At 45.9% G+C, this 20950-nt stretch overlaps 1 protein-coding gene across 2 annotated transcripts in view; it reads right to left on the bottom strand.

The window, feature by feature from the left end:
• Positions 1-20950, bottom strand: part of C1QTNF3 (C1q and TNF related 3) — a 96813-nt gene that overhangs the window by 73018 nt on the left and 2845 nt on the right. For both annotated transcript variants that reach the window (XM_029579079.1, XM_029579087.1), the window contains exons 2-3: positions 20445-20556; positions 18382-18536 (exon numbers count right to left, since the gene is read on the bottom strand). In XM_029579079.1, coding sequence (XP_029434939.1) covers positions 18382-18536; positions 20445-20556 — 267 coding nt within the window. The remainder of the gene's footprint in view (positions 1-18381; positions 18537-20444; positions 20557-20950) is intronic.

The raw sequence follows: 20950 nt of genomic DNA, 5'->3' as shown, positions 1-20950 counted from the left end.
ACATCTGGCACAAGCTCAGAGATTAAACCCCAGGCAAGCCGCTTGTCTTTTTTATTCAATTGTTTTGACTTAGAGTTGCAATACTGACTCGCTGATAAGAACCGTAGAGCCAATGCACTCTCCCAATCTTTCAACACTGAAGGAACTTTGGATCCTCCACAGCATATCATTGACCCTATTAAAATTGTACTTGCAGCCACTTTCACCATCCCCCCTGGGAAGACTGTCATACCCTGGCAACTAAGCAGAATAGGCACATGACTCCTGCCTGTCTGGTCATCCTGGCATCACCAAAACATTGGAATTAATCATGTGACACTACTGGTGATCTCATATGAAAGCCGACATTCAGTGTTATGTAGGGTCCTGCCCTATGTGTGCCATGCATAAAGTGTCAGAGCATGACCATGGGGGTTGTTACAGCAGCTGCTGGCCCCTACAGAACCCTGGATCCATGTTGCCATAGATTTTGCCTGTGACCTTCCCCTCTCTAGCGGCAAAACCACCATATGGGTATTCGTGGACAGATTCTCAAAGATGGCGCATTTCATTCCTCTCCCAGGTCTTTCATCTGTGCCAGAACTAGCCAAGCTCTTTGTTAAACACATCTTCCACTTGCATGACTACCGCACCAAATCCTCACAGACCAGGGGGTACAGTTTACTGCCTGTTATTGGAGAAGCCTATGCCAAAAGTTTGGAATAACATTGGATTTTACTTCCACTTTTCATCCCCAAAGCAATTGTCAAACAGAGCGGGTGAATCAAAACCTCAAGGCCTTCTTTCACGCTTACGTAAGCCAAAGGCAAGATAATTGGGCCTCCCTACTTCCATGGGCCAAGTTCATTTTATAACAATCATACAAACAGCTCTTTGGGGCTCTCACCCTTTTATATCATTCTTGGGCACCATCCCTGGGTACCTAGATCCATCTCTATCCTGGACAACTGCCCAGCAGCTACCTTGACAGGGCAAGAACTCTAGGAGTTGTGGCAAAAGACCCACTTACTAGACCATGCAGCCAACCACTTTAAAAAACAAGCTGACCAAAAACATCGGCCAGCACCTCCATTTCATCCAGGAAGTCTAGTCTGGCTCAGCATCAAAAATCTTTGTCTGAAGATGCCCTCTATAAAATTCGCTCTGTGATTCATAGGGCCTTTTCCTGTGGAACGAAAGCTGGGTCCCAAGGTCTATAAACTGTCTGCCAGCATCTCTGAGAATTCCTGGTGCATTCCCTGTCTTTCTATTAAAACCTGCAACTTTCTCTTGGCCAGGTAGGCTGCACCCGCGGACCGCCAAAGTTTCCATACATGAAGAAAATATTATTTTTGTATATTTATTTATTTACAAAATCTTAATATCCTGCCTTCTTACCAAAATAATTTGTTCAAGGCAGATCATAACATCAAAGACACATAATTATAATGTAAAATAATCAAAATAAAAGATACTTCCAGGTACAAGAGATCTTAGACTCTTGCAGGGTCCAAAATCAGCTACAGTATCTTATCACCTGGAAAAATTAGGGCCTGAGGAAAACTCTTGGGAACTAGCATCCAACCTCCAACCCCCCAACTGGTACATGAATTTCATCTAAGATTCCCCAGGAAACCCAAGCCCAGAGGACAGGAGAGGGGGCTTTGAGAGAGGGTACTGTTAGCATCCACAGCCCGCAGGTTACCCCTGTGAACCGCCAAACTCAGCCCCGATACTATTTGGGCCATGTAGGCTGTTGCCCCACCAGTTGTTCCAAGAGCGCTCCCAGATGCACATTGCCTACTCCTCCCTGTGAGCTCCTTAGGTGCACAGTACCTCTTAAAGGTGCCATGATGGGAAAAGACCCGAGACACACCTTGATGACATTGACAGCTCTGCCATTTATAGAAGGCTCCCGGACATCTCTGCCTTGCCTCAGCAATGGATCTTCTACCTAGAGTAGTGTGTATTGCCAACATTCTTGAGTTCCTGCAGATTCCTAGACCAATCTTGTCTTCTCCAGCTTGCCTTGCCCACCTTGTGCAGCTTTGTCTTCTCCAGCTTGCCTTGCCCACCTCAACCAGCTTAACTTGCCTGCCTCATCTAGACTTCCTTGTCCATCTTGTCTAGTGTCTTCATTGTGTCTCTGTCCAACCTTGGCCTGACCTCTAGATTCTAACCTCTTGTCTGGACCTGACCACGTTTTGCCTACCACCTGGACCTGACCACTTGCCTGGACCTGACCACTGTTGACTTCCACCTGCCTGTGACTCTTGCTTGGCCCTGGACCATTCTCATCCCTGGTCCCTCAGAGAGTCTCGCCTAAATCCTGCCTGCCCCTGGAACCCATGGGCTCAACCTGCGGGGAAAGGGGCTGTAAAGATGAAGCTATAGACCAGTCTTTTGGTGAAGAACATCCACTAGTTGTTGGTGAGGGCCCACGGGGTTCGCCTCTTATGCTGTTTCAACTTAAGGTAGATACTGCAATGGGGCAAGATGGGATCCATGCAAGGGTTTTAAGGGAACTTAAGGAAATTCTTGCAGCTACTCTAGCTGACGTTTCCAATGCTTCTTTAGAGTCATGAGTAGTATCTGAATACTGGACACAGGTGGATGTAGTTCCTTTTCACAAAAAAGGAAGTAAGATGAAGGCTGGAAACTACAGACCAGATAGTCTGACCTCTGTGGTGAGTAAATTAATGGACTCACTTCTAAAAGAGGATAGTGCAGTTTCTGGAATCCAATGGATTACAAGATCTGAGACAGCATAGTTTTTACCAGAGGTAAGTCTTGTCAGACGAATCAATTCAACTTCTTTGACTGGGTAACCAGGAGATCAAGGGAGAGTGCACTTAGATTTCAGTAAGGTCTTTGCCACAGTTCACATAGATAACTTATAAATAAACCAAGTGCCCTAGATATAGGCCCTAAAGTGACTGATTGAATTAGAAACTGAATGCGAAGTGACAAAGGGTAGTATTAAACAGAGCTCTCGCCAAAGAAAGGGACATTACTAGTAGTGTGCCATAGGGATCGGTGCTTGGACTGGTTCTTTTCAACATTTTTCATAAGCAATATTGCAGAAGAACTGTCAGGAAAGGAGTATCTTTTTGTGGATGATATCAAAATCCGCAACAGGGTAGACAGCCTGGAAAGTGTGGAAAACATGAGGATGGCTCTAGCAAAGCTTGAGGAGTGTTTTAGAGTCTGGCAGCTAAGATTTAATCCTTTAAAATGCAGAGTCATGCATTTGGGCTTCAAAAACTCAAGGAAGTGGTGCAGAATCTACTAGGGATGATCATATTTGCTAATCTCAAGGTAGCCAAACAGTTGGATAAGGCAGCAGCAAAAGCCAGAACAAAGTTTGGGTGCAAGGGGAAATGTCTGGTCACCAGCAAACATAAGGTAATATTGCCCCTGTATAAGTCCCTGGTGAGACCTCATTTGGAATAAGTGTACAGTTTTGGAGACCTTATCCTCAAATGGATATAAACAGGCTGGAGTCAGTCCAGATGGTGGCTACTAAAATGGTCAGTAATCTTTATTGTAAAGCATATGGCAACAGACTTATTAAAAATCTAAAAATGCGTACCCTAGAAGAAAAGAGAGATATGATAGAGACATTTAAATACCTCAGAAGTATCAACACACAGGAGGTGAGTCTCTGTAAACTGAAAGAGGAGTCTGGAATGGAGTGTCATGGGATGGGGGTGAAAGGGAATAGATTGAGAAGTAATCTAAGGAAGTATTTCTTTACAGAAAATGTGGTGGATGCATGGAACAGCCTCCCTGTAGAGGTGATAGAGAAAAGGGGAGTATTTGAAATCAAGGGGATCTCTAAGGAAGGGTTAGGGATTGCAGAAACGAGCAGTTGTGTGAATGAGCAGACTAGATAGGCTGTACAGTCTTTTAGGGATGTGAATCGTTTTCCATATCGTCTTAACGATAGAAATCGTGTGGCAGGGCAAGAAAATCGTCTTAGGCACGATTTTTTAGTTAAAAAATCGTTAAAAATCGTTTTTTCCGATTAGTGCGCACTAACTCGAGTTAGTGCGCACTAACGGGAGTTAGTGCGCACTAACTGGGAGTTAGTGCGCACTAACTGAAAATGATACAATTTGACACTTTTCAGGTCAGTTAAGGTCAGTTTAGGAATGAATATGTATTCCTATTGGCTGCCCTCTTATTTATTCATGTTACCAAGTTTCCTACTGACAGTATATGGGGGATGGGAAATGGAAACAGTTGGTAGCTTGACAAAACAAGTAATGTGATCAGTCAATGTGACTAGAACTTGTGCCCTAACCCTGATACCAGGGGTATTGTGATCTTCCTGCACACAGTGCCCTATCCCTATTAATACCAGGAGTGTTGTGATCTTCCTGCACACAGTGCCCTATTCCTGATACTGGGGGTGTTGTGATCTTCCTGCACGCAGTGCCCTATTCCTGATACCGGGGGTGTTGTGATCTTCTTGCACACATCCCGATATCAGGGATAGGGCACTGCATGCAGGAAGATCACAACACTCCTGGTATTAATAGGGATAGGGCACTGCATGCAGGAAGATCACAACACTCCTGGTATTAATAGGGATAGGGCACTGCATGCAGGAAGATCACAACACCCCTGGTATCAGGGATAGGGCACTGTGTGCAGGAAGATCACAATACCCCGGAGGAGTGAGGGTCAGGCAGCTCCCCCCTGTCTGTGAAGCCAGCCTCTCACTAGTAATGCAGGGAGGGAGCTGTCTCAGACTTCACCATCCTCCCCCCCCCCCTCACCCACACACCATTCACTAGCTGGGACATGGGGGAAGTCAGGAGTGAGGGTCAGGCAGCTCCCCCCTGTCTGTGAAGCCAGCCTCTCACTAGTAATGCAGGGAGGGAGCTGTCTCAGACTTCACCATCCTCCCCCCCCCCCCTCACCCACACACCATTCACTAGCTGGGACATGGGGGAAGTCAGGAGTGAGGGTCAGGCAGCTCCCCCCTGTCTGTGAAGCCAGCCTCTCACTAGTAATGCAGGGAGGGAGCTGTCTCAGACTTCACCATCCTCCCCCCCCCTCACCCACACACCATTCACTAGCTGGGACATGGGGGAAGTCAGGAGTGAGGGTCAGGCAGCTCCCCCCTGTCTGCGAAGCCAGCCTCTCACTAGTAATGCAGGGAGGGAGCTGTCTCAGACTTCACCATCCTCCCCCCCCCCCTCACCCACACACCATTCACTAGCTGGGACATGGGGGAAGTCAGGAGTGAGGGTCAGGCAGCTCCCCCCCCTGTCTGTGAAGCCAGCCTCTCACTAGTAATGCAGGGAGGGAGCTGTCTCAGACTTCACCATCCTCCCCCCCCCCCCTCACCCACACACCATTCACTAGCTGGGACATGGGGGAAGTCAGGAGTGAGGGTCAGGCAGCTCCCCCCTGTCTGTGAAGTCAGCCTCTCACTAGTAATGCAGGGAGGGAGCTGTCTCAGACTTCACCATCCACCCCCCCCCCCCTCACCCACACACCATTCACTAGCTGGGACATGGGGGAAGTCAGGAGTGAGGGTCAGGCAGCTCCCCCCTGTCTGTGAAGCCAGCCTCTCACTAGTAATGCAGGGAGGGAGCTGTCTCAGACTTCACCATCCTCCCCCCCCCCCCCTCACCCACACACCATTCACTAGCTGGGACATGGGGGAAGTCAGGAGTGAGGGTCAGGCAGCTCCCCCCTGTCTGTGAAGCCAGCCTCTCACTAGTAATGCAGGGAGGGAGCTGTCTCAGACTTCACCATCCTCCCCCCCCCCCCCCTCACCCACACACCATTCACTAGCTGGGACATGGGGGAAGTCAGGAGTGAGGGTCAGGCAGCTCCCCCCTGTCTGTGAAGCCAGCCTCTCACTAGTAATGCAGGGAGGGAGCTGTCTCAGACTTCACCATCCTCCCCCCCCCCCCCTCACCCACACACCATTCACTAGCTGGGACATGGGGGAAGTCAGGAGTGAGGGTCAGGCAGCTCCCCCCTGTCTGTGAAGCCAGCCTCTCACTAGTAATGCAGGGAGGGAGCTGTCTCAGACTGGTATCAGGGTTAGGGCACTGTGTGCAGGAAGATCACAACACTCCTGGTATTAATAGGGATAGGGCACTGTAAGAGATGACTGTAGTAGATTGAATAAAGATCTGATGTTTCTGCTCTCTTCACACCAATCAAAAACAACACACAAGCAGAGAAGCCCTTCTTACAAAGCTGAGCTAGTGAGTTAAGTAGGAGGAAAAGTAAACATACTGGTGCCAGTGTGGCTACTTAAAAAATACACTTACCAACAATCAATTACATATATTTGAACTGTGTACAGTTCCAGCCAGGACCACCTTTCTAAAATGCACAGTGATTGGCAAATTCAACATGCACTAGCATTTCAGGTGCCTGCTAACAAAAATAATAAACAAACAAGTTCTAGTCACGTGAGTGCTGATCATTACATTACTTTTTTTGTCAAGCTTCCAACTGTTTCCATTTCACATCCCCCCAACCATATTGGTAACATCAATAGATAAGAGCACAGCCAGCCAATAGGAATACATACATACATATTCATTCCTAAGTGACCTTTACTGACCTGGGAAGTGTGAACACTTTGTTTCATTTTCTGTTGGTGTTCGTTAGTTTCCAGTTCCATTTCCCATCCCCCCAACCATCACCTCAGTGGTAACCTTGGTAACATCAATAGATAAGAGGGCAGCCAGCCAATAGGAACACATATTCATTCCTAACTGACCTTCAGTGACCTGGAAAGTGTTTATTTGTATCATTTTCAGTTAGTGCGCACTAACTCGAGTTAGTGCGCACTAACACGATTTAACGATTTTTAACGATAAATCGTTAGAATTTCTATTGTATCGTGTTCTATAACGATTTAAGACGATATAAACATTATCGGACGATAATTTTAATCGTTGAAAAACGATTCACATCCCTACAGTCTTTATCTGCTGTCATGTTTCTACATTTCTGTTTGTAGTCAATAATAACATATTAGCCTATCTGGATGACTTTCTGGTCTCCAAGGTTTGTTTGGATTCATTGCATATTTTGGCATTATTACCATCCTTGCAGTTAATTCCCCTCACAAAAGTAGCAACAATAAAGAATGGAGCATTGTAAAGAGGTGAGAAATAGAGCTGAAAAGCAGAAAAGGTGATAGAGGACTAGGAGGGGTTGCAAAACAGAGGCAGATGAATGGCTGGGAGGAGATGAGAGAGAAAGAGTGAGATGGAGGGCTAGGAAGGATAAAGATGGTAAGATGCCAGGTGTTGGGGGGACTTGGGTGGGGCGGGAACTGGGGAAGTAGATGGGAGCAATGGCTTGAGAAGAACATATGGAAGTCATGAGGTAAGGCAATAGGAGTAAGCGACAGAAGTGGGAATGTGGGAAATGGAGAAATAACATAGAAACTTAGAATATGATGGCAAATTAGGATCATGAGGCCTATTCAGTCTGCCTAGTTTCATTTCTGGTGCAATGCCATTGACTCCAGGTGATTTCTGGCATATGCCTCACATCTTCACAGTTAGGGATCTTCTATGCTTATCGCATGCTTTCTAGAATCCTGTTATTGTTTTTGCCTCCATCGCCTCCACTGAGAAGTCATTCCATGCATCCACCACCCTTTGTGGGAAAACATATGTTCTGATGTTGATCCTGAGTCTTGGAACATTGTACTGTGACCTCTTGATTTAGAGCAGGGGAGGCAACTCCGGGCCTGGAGCTCCACAAACAGTTCTAATTTTCAGGATATCCATAATGAATATGCATGAGGTATATTTGCATGCACTGCTTCCATTGTGTGCAAATAAATCCTCATGCATATTCATCGTGGACGTCCTTAAAGCTAACTTGTTTGTGGCACTCCACTAATAAAGGTTTGCTTCTTCTGCATTATTTATACATTTGAGGAACTGAAAAATCTGTTATATTCTTCCGTCTCTCCTCTCCCCTAGGGTAAATATATTTAGGCCCTTAAGTCATCTTATAGGTCTTTTGAATATAGTGGGAGATAAATGGATAAGAAACAGATAAATATTATGGGGACAGATAAAAGGGATAGAAATGGTAATGGAAGGAAGAGAGACAGAGGCAGAATAGAAAGAAGAAATGGAGAAAAGTGATATGAAAGAATAAATGTGATGGCAGGAAAGGAAATGGAGTCAGAAGTCAGACAATATGAAAACAGAGGAGAGACTGAAATCAGTAAACTAGTAGCAAACAGGACCAATGTTAGACACCTGGGGGCTTAGAGCAGAAATGAAGCAATGGGCACAGTGTTAGGCATCCTGAAGCTTGACCTTGGTGACTTCACTCAGTTTTTCCAAAGCAGTCTCTTGTGGTGCTGGGTTCCCTGGCAATTGCCCTATTCCCCCCTTCCAAAAAAAATACCCAGCTCAGGCAGCATATGTTGACCCACAATGGCCAGCACTTGTACTTATGTTGCTACATTTGAGCATGTAGACTGCTTGTACAACTCATGCAAAAATTGTGCTTATGCTCACATTGTAAAAGTGCAAATGAGTTGAATTATACACTGAGAAAACGTGCAGCAATGAACCAGTCAGTAGCAAAAAGGTATACGTGCTCAACTCATCCTTCTAAATGAATAAAAAATACCATGACTTTATTGCTTTCCCATTTTAAAAGCAATCGATTTTTGGCAGGGCTAGACTGGAGTAAATCAATGTGTATTTCATATTTAAAAAAAAGCACAATATGGACACTGCTGGTTTTCTAACTGTGCAAAGCCTAAATAAGTTCAGGAATGTAGGATGTTCATCAATGTAATAGACCCATAGCAGAAAATGAACAAAAAATATCAGTCAGTTATTACCAAAGGCTCAGAAAGTGCCTTCAAGAAATATAGGACATTGTAACAAGTGTATTTATTTCAGTCCATTATACTATTAAAATTGCTCTCAACTGAGAATCATTGAATCTTCTGGATACTTGTATTACAGCTAGCTGCTAGACTTGAATAAGTTTACAATGGAGGCAGAATAAAACATTAACAAGGTTATTTTAGAGGCCACCATGAACTTTTTGAAAGGTGCATAATTGCTTTGCTCCCTTTTCCCACATCATCAAGTGTTGCAGTTCTGGCCGCGAGCACCGCGGCCAGGCCCTTACCTCCGGGCTCCCGGACCTGCTCCCGCTTTCAGAGGCCTGGTTGGCGGCATCCCCGCTGGGGCTGCGCCGCTGCGAGCTCTCCCATGAACGCCCGGCTCCTAGGTGCGCGAGCACGCCACTTGGGCGCTTTTCTAGGCTGTTTCCACGACAGAGACCTGTGCGCCACAGTGGGACTCTCCAAGTGGTCAGCGGAGAGACACCACCGTCCCACGCCGCGCCCTTCCCTAGGAGTGCCCATCTCAGTTCCTTATGAAGGACCCACGGTGGGAACCTAGCCGCGGCCCCGGATGATGACTTCATTGAATCTCCGGTATATAAGGCCGGGCTCATCTCCTGTTAGTTGCCTTTGCAATAGGTCTCCATGCTAGGTGTGTACTTTGTTGCCTCCTGGTGATTCCCTTGTGTTCCTGGTTCCTGTTCCCTTCGAATTCCTGTTCCTGGTTCTGTCTTCTCCGTTCCTGTGCTTTGTGCTACTCAGCTTATCCCTACAGACTGATCTCCTGGACCCGACCACTGTTTTGCCTGACTACGCTATTGATCTTCTCGGGAACCCAACCACTGCTTTGCCTGACCTTGCTACTGATCATCTCCTAGTCCAGACCTCTGCTTCACCTGACCATGCTACTGATCATGTTCTAGTCCAGACCTCTGCTTCGCCTGACCACGTTACTGATCATCTCCTAGTCCTGACCTCTGCTTTGTCTGACCATGCCATTGCTTCTCTCCTGGATTTGACTTCAGCCTTGCCTTGCCACCGCTCCTTGATTGCCGCCTATCCTGACTTCAGCCTGTTCTACAACGCCTCTTTAAAAATGGCGCGGGCCATCCAGTGCTCCTACCATGTGACAGGGGCCGGCCAATGGCACGGATACCCTGTCACATGGTAAGGGCAAAGAGCCATCGGCGCCATTTTTATTAGTGGTAGTCGATGGCCTAAGAGCGGGAGATCGCTCCCCGTGCCCCCACTGGATCACCAGGTAATTTTAAAATGTTTTTTGGGAGGTCGGGAGAGTGGGGGAAGCTAAGGGGTCGATTTTTAAAGGGTCGGTGGTTTTTTTTTTTATCGGGCCATCGGCACCATTTTTATTAGTGGCATCAAAATGGCGCCGATGGCCCTGAGGCGGCAACCCAGGCATCAATGGGGTAATAGGTATGCAGGGCATAGGAGAGACCTCCATCAGACATCTACCCTGGCACTCTGGACCCCAACTTGAAAGCTATTATTCGAAAGCGTAAATAACCGATTGACATCTACCCGTTCTAGACCTCTCATGATTTTAAACACCTCTATCATATCCCCCCTCAACTGTCTCTTCTCCAAGCTGAAAAGTTCCAACCTCTTTAGTCTTTCCTCATAGGGGAGCTGTTCCATTCCCCTTATCATTTTGGTAGCCCTTCTCTGTACCTTCTCCATCGCTTATATGCCAAGCTGTCAAAATGCGAGTTCCACAAGGAATCAGTACCTTTCTTAGGGTACATTGTTTCCAATCAAGGCTTTCAGATGCACCCACAGAAGCTGGAGAGTATTCAGAAATGGACACAACCCACAGGTCTCAATGCTCTCAGACGTTTTCTGGGATTTAAGAATTATTACAGAACTTTCATCAAGAACTACTCCTCACTAACTGTCCCACTGACAACAATGACCAAGAAAGGTGCCAACGTCACCAATTGGTCTCTGGAGGCAGTAACAGCATTCCAGAAATTGAAAGACGCCTTTTCAAGCAAGCCATGCCTCCAACATCCGGATCCGAACTGGCCCTTCATCGTAGAGGTTGATGCCTCTGACGTGGGCGTCGGGGCCGTGTTAAGCCAGTCCGGTGATTCCAAGACTCTACACCCATGCTCATTTTTCTCCCATCGCTTCTTGCCAGCAGAGAAGAACTACGGCATAGGGGATAAAGAATTACTGGCAATAAAGATGGCATTCAAAGAATGGCGACCCTGGCTTCAACGTGCACAACATCAGATCACAGTCTTCATGGATCAGAAGAATCTGGAGTATCTCTGCCACGCTCAATGCCTAAACCATAGGCAAGCAAGATGGTCCCTGTTCTTTAACAGGTTTGACTTTGTGCTGAAATACCACCCTGGAGATAAGAACATCAGAGCAGATGCCCTATCTTGCTCATTCCTCTTCGAGGATGTACCAGAGGAACCTCAACACATCATTGACCCGAAGAAAGTTATCTTGTCAGCTACTCACCTCATACCTGCGGGTAAGACCATTGAACCCAAGAACCAAAGGAAAAAGCTATTAGCTTGGGCTCACAACTTTAAACTGGCTGGACACCCTGGCCAACACATAACCCTAACAAAATTACAGAGGTACTACTGGTGGCCCACCATGAAGGAAGACACGTTCTCCTCCATTGCCTCATGTACCAATTGTGCTAGACAGAAACTACCACCCGGCTGACCCTGGAGCCTTCTCCAACCGCTGCCAGTGCCCGACGAGCCATGGACTCACATTGCTACAGCCACATTCTGGAAGGCATTGTGCAAGAAGTTTGATATCTCTCTCGACTTCACCTCTGCATACCATCCTCAGTCAAACGGGCAAACAGAGAGAATGAATGGAACCCTCAAACAGTTCATTCGCGCCTACGTTGGCTCTTGTCAAAATGATTGGGCTGAACTGTTGCCCTGGGCTGAATTCACCATCAACTCTCATCTAGCAACATCTACTGGATCAACACCATTTGAAGTGGTCTACAGACTACCAGCTGCACCCTTACCACTTCCACTTTCCATGTCATCCTTAGCAGCTCAATCTACTGCCACAAATATTAAACAAATTTGGACTAAAACTCAAGAGATGCTTCACAAAGCAGGACAAAGAGCAAAGAAAAGCTATGATATTCATCACGTCAAGGCTCCAGAATTTCAGCCTGGTGAAAAAGTCTGTCTACTAAACACCTAAGACTCAAGCTACCTTCAGCTCGTTTTGCTCCTCGCTTCGTCAGACCCTTCCCCATTCTCCGATAACGTGGTACTCTTATCTATAGTCTAAAACTACCACCAGCATTGAAGATTCATAATGCGTTCCATGTTTCACTATTGAAACCATTAATTCTTAGAGAGTTTTCAACTAAGACACCTGATCCTACACCTATTGATGCAGAAGAAGACATTGAATACAAGGTAGATGCTATCCTTGATGTCAGGAAATGAGGCAGAGTATGGGAATACTTCCTGTCATGGGAGGGTTATGGACCAGAAAATAATTCTTGGGAACCTTAAGCAAATATCATGGATAAAGAGATGTTTCAACAATTCCATAGAATGCATCCTCAGAAACCAAGACCAGGTAGGAAGCCTGGAGGGCACCCTTTGAAGGGGGGTACTGTTGCGTCCATCGGTCTCAGACGGCTTCGCCCCGTATGCCTCACCTTGTTCTCAGCTCCTCCCGCTTATCTTGGGAGGATGGCTACCGCCGTGCCTGCAGGCCGCCCTCTCCTGCATCCCCGCAACTGCTATGGCTTTGCTTCCCACCATGTTCCTCCCAAGGACCTACTAGGGTGCACGCGCGCATTACCCACATCTTTATTCTGACTATGGCGCAAACCTCTGGGGCGTCCCCCTCGAGTGACGTCACATCATCCAAGTATTTAGCTTGCCCGCATTTGCTAGCTATTGAGTTAGCAAGGACTGGATTTTGGATTTGACTCCTCAGGTCTACGCTGCTCTGCCGCTTCCATGCAGCCACTTGAAGCTTTCTCTTTGCCCTTCGGGGTATCTACTAACCTGGGTACCTGCTCCTCGAGGGCCCTTCTTCTTCTTTCAGGTGCCTTACTGGGATCAGGTACTCGCTCCTCGAGGGCCTGCTCTCCCTGCTTCGGTGCCTGGAACCATCTACTTCTGCCTGGTGGAAACCTTCTACATCACAGCTACCATCTAGTGAGTAATCTAATTCTCAGTCTATCTCATCTACAGCTTTGCCGTGCTGGGAACCCTACACCGGAACCTCCCTATACCAACTTGGTGAGAAGGGTCCCTCTGCCGAGGGTCCCTGGACTGCAACTTCAGAACCTGCTCACTACTGCCACCTCTGGTGGATTACATCAGCTGTAATAAAAGACAATTCAGTGTTTGTGCGTCCTGAGTCTAGCCCAGTACTGTGGCTCCCCACGGGGCTCCTCCCCATGGGCGTGATCATCTGCCACAGTACCTAAGAATCCACCCAACACCTCAAAACGCTAACACTAGGGTTTTCGGGCCAGTTTTACATGCACAGTGAGACGTACGAACAGCACAGTACACATCAGTGAAGATTTGATGTGTTTTTGTGTGAGGAAAGTCATACAACGATGAGATTTCTACAATGTTCTCTTGTTCTAGTTTGATAGTACCCTGGTGGAGAGTGCCTGGAAGGCTGAAGAGCAGAATGAAGACTGACCACAAAAAAAGGAGTCAAGGACTGGAGACGAGAACTGAAGACTGACAACGAAGAATCGAAGACAAGCCAGGGACCAGATGTGGACTCAAGACCACAAACCAGGAATGCAAGAACAGAAGCGGAAACTACAGAACAAGGATCAGGAACACTGGAGCAAGCTGAGGCAATTAGCTCTAACTGGAGGTAGTCAACCTATTGCCAAGGCATTGGAGAGGTGTCCAAGGCAGCCATATTTAATATAGGATTGATGTCCTCAGTAGGGGCCACTCGTGGTTTCCTGCTGCTGGCCCTTTAAATTGAAAGCGATTGTCATGCATGCATCCTAAGGGGAGCAGTGCTATAATTGGCGGCATTCTGCTGCATTATTAGAGTGGCGTGCGGCCGCACTATGGCATGGGCTGCTGGCATGCCGAAGGAAAGAGGCCTGTGTTGAGGCACACCCCAGGGAACTCCGGCCAGAGGTAAGTGTGGTGGTTCATGGAAGGGATCTATGAGCCACCAAATGCAACACCAATAGGTTTTGTTTCTTCTTTATACATGGAGGTCCATATTCAACCACTGTGTAGCTGTGCTAGTTAGCCAGTTATATATAATCGGCTAACTAGCAGAGTATATTCAGCAGTATGGTTGTGCCGCTGAATATTCCCAGCTATCTTAAAGTTAGCCAGTATATCTCCTGCCCGCATCCAGATTGCCCCTTCTTATCTGGCTAAATTCTAGCTGGGTAATTAGTTACCCAGCTAGAATTAAACTGAATAAGGGCTAAATATAGCCAGGTAAGCCATTTAGATGGATAACTATTACATTATTCGTCTAAATGGCTTTTGAATATGGACCTCTTAATATATAGTGTTCCCCCCTTAATATGAGGACTTGTGATGATTATAATGTCATAATGCCTCTGTATCGCTCCATGGTGAGACCGCACCTTGAATACTGTGTACAATTCTGGTCGCCGCATCTCAAAAAAGATATAGTTGCGATGGAGAAGGTACAGAGAAGGGCGACCAAAATGATAAAGGGAATGAACAGCTCCCCTATGAGGAAAGACTAAAGAGGTTAAGACTTTTCAGCTTGGAGAAGAGATGGCTGAGGGGGGATATGATAGAGGTGTTTAAAATCATGAGAGGTCTAGAACGGATTAATGTGAATCAGTTGTTTACTCTTTCGGATAATAGAAAGACTAGGGGGTACTCCTTGAAGTTAGCATGTGGCACATTTAAAACTAATCGGAGAAAGTTCTTTTTCACTCAACGCATGATTAAACTCTGGAATATGTTGCCAGAGGATGTGGTTAGTGCAGTTAGTGTAGCTGTATTTAAAAAAGGATTGGATAGTTACAGTAACTAAATAAAAGAAAAGCTGGCAAATATTAAGACATTAAATCGCTAAAAACAATACAATTCAAGCCAAAAAAGGGTGAAATTGTCCAAGGTAAGGGCTGTGAGACTTTTGGCAACTCTTGGGTGCAGAGTCGAACAGTCTTATGAACTAGATCCAAGACACTTTTACTATAAATTAGAATTGAACGTATGTTACTGTGTTAACGTGTTGCCTTTGATACCACTTTCTGCTACTGTTCAATGTGTTAAATATGTACCATGTTGGAAATATTTGGATTTTCTCTAAAACTCAATAAAAATATGTAAAATAAAATAAAAAAAGGATTGGATAAGTTCTTGGAAGAGAAGTCCATTTCCTTCTATTAATTAAGTTGACTTAGAAAATAGCCACTGCTAATACTAACAGTAGCATGGAATAGACTTAAGGGCGGATTTTAAGAGCCCTGCTCGCCTAAATCTGCCCAAATCCAGGCGGATTTAGGCGAGCAGGGCCCTGCGCGCCGGTGAGCCTATTTTACATAGGCCTACCGGCGCGCGCAGAGCCCCGGGACTCGCGTAAGTCCCGGGGTTTTCTGAGGGTGGCATGTCGGGGGCGTGTCGGGGGGCGGGCCCGAACCGCGCAGCGTTTTCGGGGCGTGTCGGGAGCGTTCCGGGGGAGGGCCCGGGGGCGTGGCTACGGCCCGGGGCGGTCCGGGGGCATGGCCGCGCCCTCCGGACCCGCCCCAGGTAAGGGGGGGGGTTTAGACAGGGCCGGGCGGGTGGGTTAGGTAGGGGAAGGGAGGGGAAGGTGAGGGGAGGGCAAAAGAAAGTTCCCTCCGAGGCCGCTCCGATTTCGGAGCGGCCTCGGAGGGAATGGGGGTAGGCTGCGCGGCTCGGCACGCGCCGGCTATACGGAATTGATAGCCTTGCGCGCGCCGATCCAGGATTTTAGCGGATAAGCGCGGCTACGCGCGTCTCTACTAAAAGCCCGCGTACTTTTGCTTGCGCCTGATGCGCCAGCAAAAGTACGCCAATTCGCGCGGTCTGAAAATCTACCCCTTAGTTTTTGGGTACTTGCCAGGTTCTATGGCCTGGATTGGCCACTGTTGGAAACAGGATGCTGGGCTTGATGGACCCTTGGTCTAACCCAGTATGGCATGTTCTTATGTTCTTATATTGTTTTCCCTTAATGATTATGTTCAGTTCTATTGCAATAATTCATCTTTTCTTTGGTTTTATTTTATTTATATGATTTAAAATGTAAAAAAATTAAATTAAAAAAAAAAGTAAGACATGAGAGAACTGAAACTTGTCCTTCAATATTTAACACCAAAATATAGTTACATTTTGGGAAAGACAAGCAAGTAAACAAAAAGAGTAGGTGCTTAATTTTAATTTACTTTCTTAATTGTTTTCATATTCCGCTTTTTGGCACTTCAAAGCGAATTATATTCAGGAACTGTAGGTGTTTCCCTATCCCCAAAGGGCTTACAATCAGGGAAGGCAACTTTCAAAGGGGCGTGTGGGTGCATATTGATGTGTGTGCATCAATGTGTACGCAGGGATGCAGCAATTTTATAACATATGTGCACGTATGAGCACATGTTCTAAAATACCCTAGGTGCGCCTATCTGTGCGTCCAATTTTGCAACTGGGCACGAAAAGCCACACACTTGCAGGTATGAGCTACGCAAGTGGGGGAATTTTATAACTGGCGCACGTCCATGCCATGACCAGATGCACCAGTTCATCTAACAGTTTGCTCAGTCTAATCGTCTGAAAAGCTCGTTATTTATCTTGTACTCCCCCCAATTACCCTAGACCCCTCAAACTCTTCATAGATGCCTGGTTTTTTTGTTTGTTTTTTTAAACATTCACCTCCGCCATAGCAGAAGTAAACTTACTTGGCACTGGACCTGGGCGCGTGCCCAGGCGCATAGGCACTTGCACGCACATCTCTTGGCCCCGCCCTGGAATGCCCATGCCCTGCCCACACCATGCCCCTTTTTCATTCGAAGTGAGATATTCACACATCAAAACATGTGCATGTAGGCAGCTTTTAGAATTGGGTGGACACACACATGTCCTACAATCGTGTACATCTTCCGATTTTGGCACACACCCGGCTTTTAAAATTCACCTCAAAGTTTATATCTAGTTTGTACTTAGCTAGAGGGTTGGCATAACCTGGTTTTAAAAAAAAAAGTACAGTTTGGTGTATTTTAGAAATAGCTTTTCAACAAAGTTAACAAGGAAGATGGAGAAGAGAGCAATAAAGGGGAAACAGAAGAATAGCAGAACAAAATAATAATAGCTTGCCACTGTCTCAGCAAACCCCCTAATGCACTCTGTAATGGCAATTTTAGAGCAGATTCAACTTAGTTAATGACCGGCCCTAGAGAATTCATAATAGCCTTATATGTGCTGGTGATCAGAATTAGATGAAGGACCCAGAAATTACATCCACTACCTGTTAAAGAAGTACAGCTGACTGGCGTGAGGAAGGGCAGTTACAATCTGGACTTGGGAGAAATGTGGGATACTAAAACTGAGATATGAAAGAAGTGATACATGACAAGAACAGGTTGCTCTTTCTTTTTATTTCAGTGTTAACAATTTATTAAAGAGAGGTCTCAGTGCCTTTGAAGCCAATGGGAAGAGGAGAACACAACAGGAAAGGATCTACTCATGCACATTGCCCAGCATGGGCTCGAGAAGCAAGCAGGCACCGATTGTTAGTCCAAATGCTGTACTTATTTCTATGTATTGATTTTATTTCTAGAGTCAGGGAAAGGAATATTAGGAACAAAATTCCAGAGAATGTTCTTACATTTGTTATTTTCCATTTTTGATAAATCTGTTTCATTGCAAAACAAGGAAGGAAATGAAAACCATGCTTATGTATGGATTTTCAATTGCTTTTCAAGTTTGACCTTACCGAAAACGTCACCCTTATCAGATCAAGATCAATTTTAATAGGATAAGTGTCAGGCACATGCTTCAATTCCACCCCCCCCCCACACACACACACACACACACACACACTGTCCCACTCCAGTCCTGATTGGTGAATTTGTTTTGCAGTTATCATGCCTCCAGATGGATAAAATGATGTGTAAAGTCAGCCCCTACACACATTTTATGCATGAGTTGAAAATCACTCGATAGAAACAAAGCAAGGGTTATAGATTGTACCCCGAGGAAGTTATGTCCACATAAAGCTCTGCTTTTAAGCTACTACCAGAGACTCATTTTCTAAGGTCCTTCTCTTGATCAAAATGTTAATTATGAAAACAAATTCTAATTTCCCTGTAAGACACGATAAACTAATTTTCTTGGAAACATGGAATGCTTGTGAATTAAATGTCAACAGCGTGGTAAGCCAGAGACATAATGAATGAAATTTAGGAGATTAAATGCCAAAATACATAAAGGAATATCTCTATGAATAAAAACTGTGATGATTATTAAAGGTCATGGTAAAAAACATTTTAACATTTTAAATCATATGTGCAGAGAGTGTACCTGGAGCTCTGGTGGAATGCCTGGATGGCCTTTCTCCCCTTTTAGGCCTTGATTTCCACGTTCCCCTCTTGATCCCATGTCGCCTTTGTCTCCTTTCTCACCTTTTTGTCCTTCTTGTCCAGTTGCACCATTATTTCCATTGTTCCCATGATTTCCTGATTGTTAACCAAGAAGCCCACAACTTGTTTAAAATGTGAATATGTGAACAGCCCCGAGAAGTAATTGAACACCCATTCTTTATATATCCACCTCCCCCCTCCCAAAACTCAAACTTCACACCCATGCTTTTGTGGTAGATTTAACATTTGGTATTTTACCGGCAGGACATTTGCTACGTGTGTCAGAGATATTGCACAGAATGTTAATAGGGATATTAAGCAATGTACATACTTGATTTTAATGAAATGTAGAAAGTTAAAAGGACATAGTATTTATTCATTAGGGGCTGGATTTTAAAAGGGTTACGTGCACCGGCCTATTTTAAAAAGGCCCAGCGACACGTGTAAAGCCCCGGGACGCGTATAAGTCCCGGGGCTTGCAAAAAGAAGCAGGGAGGGGGCAGGGCATGGGTGGGGCGGAGTCAGGCTACCGGCACAGCGGCCATATTTGCCGCTGTGCTGAGGATCGCGTGCCGGCTGACTGCCCCAGGGCTGAAGTAAGTTTTGGAACAAAACTAAGGAAAACAAAGGGTGGGGGGGTAGGAAAGTTCCCTCCGAGGCCTGGAAGGGAACAGGGGAGGCAGCGCGGCTCAGAGAGAGGTCGGTGCGTGCAAGGGAGTGCACAAGTCCCGGCATATAAGCCCCAGGGCTTTACTAAAGGGGTGGTCTGGGGGTGGTGCGGGGCAGTCTGGGGAGGGGCATGGGCGGGGCCAGAAGCCTCCAACAGAGCGGCATGCGCAACTTGTGCATGGCAGGCGCAAAGAGTAAGACAAGGCTTGGCGGGATTAGAGTAGGGCTAGGGGGGAAAGGTTAGGGGTAGATTTTAAAAGGATAACTGATATTTAAGCTCTACTGCCATTGACGTAGCATACTCGTCCATCTAATCCCAGGCTTCAGGTTGGCGGGACTGGAAATGTTGGGGGGTTGAGGGGGGGGAGGGAGTTATGGCCCTTATTAAAAGCAACATCTGGTGGCTGAATTTTTAGCTCACAATACTGGGTCCTGGAAAATTCATGACTCCCAGCCTCAGGACCATTTTGCAATGACCAAACTAAGAGCAAGGGGAGGGAGGGTGTATTAACATAGGGGAAAAATCTCCAGGCAGTTATGAAGGAAGACTCATAGTGGAAGATCTCAGCCTTGGTTAAATAGATTAGATATCAGTTCTTGAGATGTAAAATGACCCAGCTTCAGGAGGAAGTCTTTTCTTCATTCCTGATTTTCATCTTGTATCCCCATGCTTCTTCCATTGGAAAACAGTACTACAGAGTACAGACAGCAAAATGCATCAGGAAGAAGTGTCACAAAACAAGTATTCATTCACAGCCCCTGTTCTGAAAAAGACCCCAAAATTATTTAATGGCAGTGTTTAGCTAGGGGATCACAACTGCAATCTTGCAGAGCTCCAGTGCATGACTCGAGGCAGAGGGTTGACTGGGATAGGTAAGTGGGAGGAGATATAAAATAGGGAGGAAACCCTAATAATGGCAAATGACAGTCCAACAGAGACCAGTTCTGATTGAGCTCCTCGCCCAACAGAGCAAGAGGAAAATTATGGGGTTCCAAGCAAATTGTTTAAAAGAAAGCAAGAGAAAAAAGTGAGCACTGGACTAAAGTCGTCCTCCAGAAACCAGGTCACTTGGAAGTTTTTCTGTTCGGTGTGAGCATACCTAATGACATCATCACAGACAGGCAGGCACACATCATATATGCAGAATTAAAGGGGGGAGGCAACCTGCAACAGCTGATGGGTTGAAACAAAGAGCAAATGGAAAACAAGTAATGCTCTGGATTTAGTAATGCAGTCCAAAGCACTGTTCTGTGCAACAATCCATTAAATGGAACTGTAGCGAGGAGAAATGGGAATCATTTCATGTTCGGAGTAGCTTTAAGCATCATTCTTACCTGGCATACCAGGAGGTCCAGGTGGTCCAGATGTTCCTTGGTATCCTCGGAATGCAAAGTCCCCTCGACAGCAATTACTGCACTCTGGAAGTTCTTGTCCATTGTTAGGTGCCTTAAGTAGAAATGCAGATTATTTATACACTGTGCTTGGCCTGCCATACGTCTCTTTGCAAACATCTAGTAGTCTGAAATATTTAACATAATTAATAACAAAACCGGGAAGGAGGAATTAGCCAAGGCTGCATGGCTATGGACTGGTTTACTGACATGTATGAAAATGAGAGTTGAATGGGACTTCTAAAAAAATAAGAAATTTATGTTACTTCATACTGAATGTACCACAGTCTCATGTTTTAGCCTGTTTAAAGCGTCTCCATTTCTCATAATCATCAAAGACAGAGTATGACCCCTATCCAATGTGGTTAGTTGTGATTGCTCATCGCACAACAGCTGCCTTATCCTGTCTTTTCATTATATAAGCTGTCAAACATGGGGATGTTGATTTT

The sequence above is a fragment of the Rhinatrema bivittatum genome, chromosome 1 (assembly GCF_901001135.1).
Source record: "Rhinatrema bivittatum chromosome 1, aRhiBiv1.1, whole genome shotgun sequence".
NCBI lineage: Eukaryota > Metazoa > Chordata > Amphibia > Gymnophiona > Rhinatrematidae > Rhinatrema > Rhinatrema bivittatum.
The sequence above is the reverse complement of the archived record's forward strand: the minus strand, read 5'-3'. Positions and strand labels throughout refer to the sequence as shown.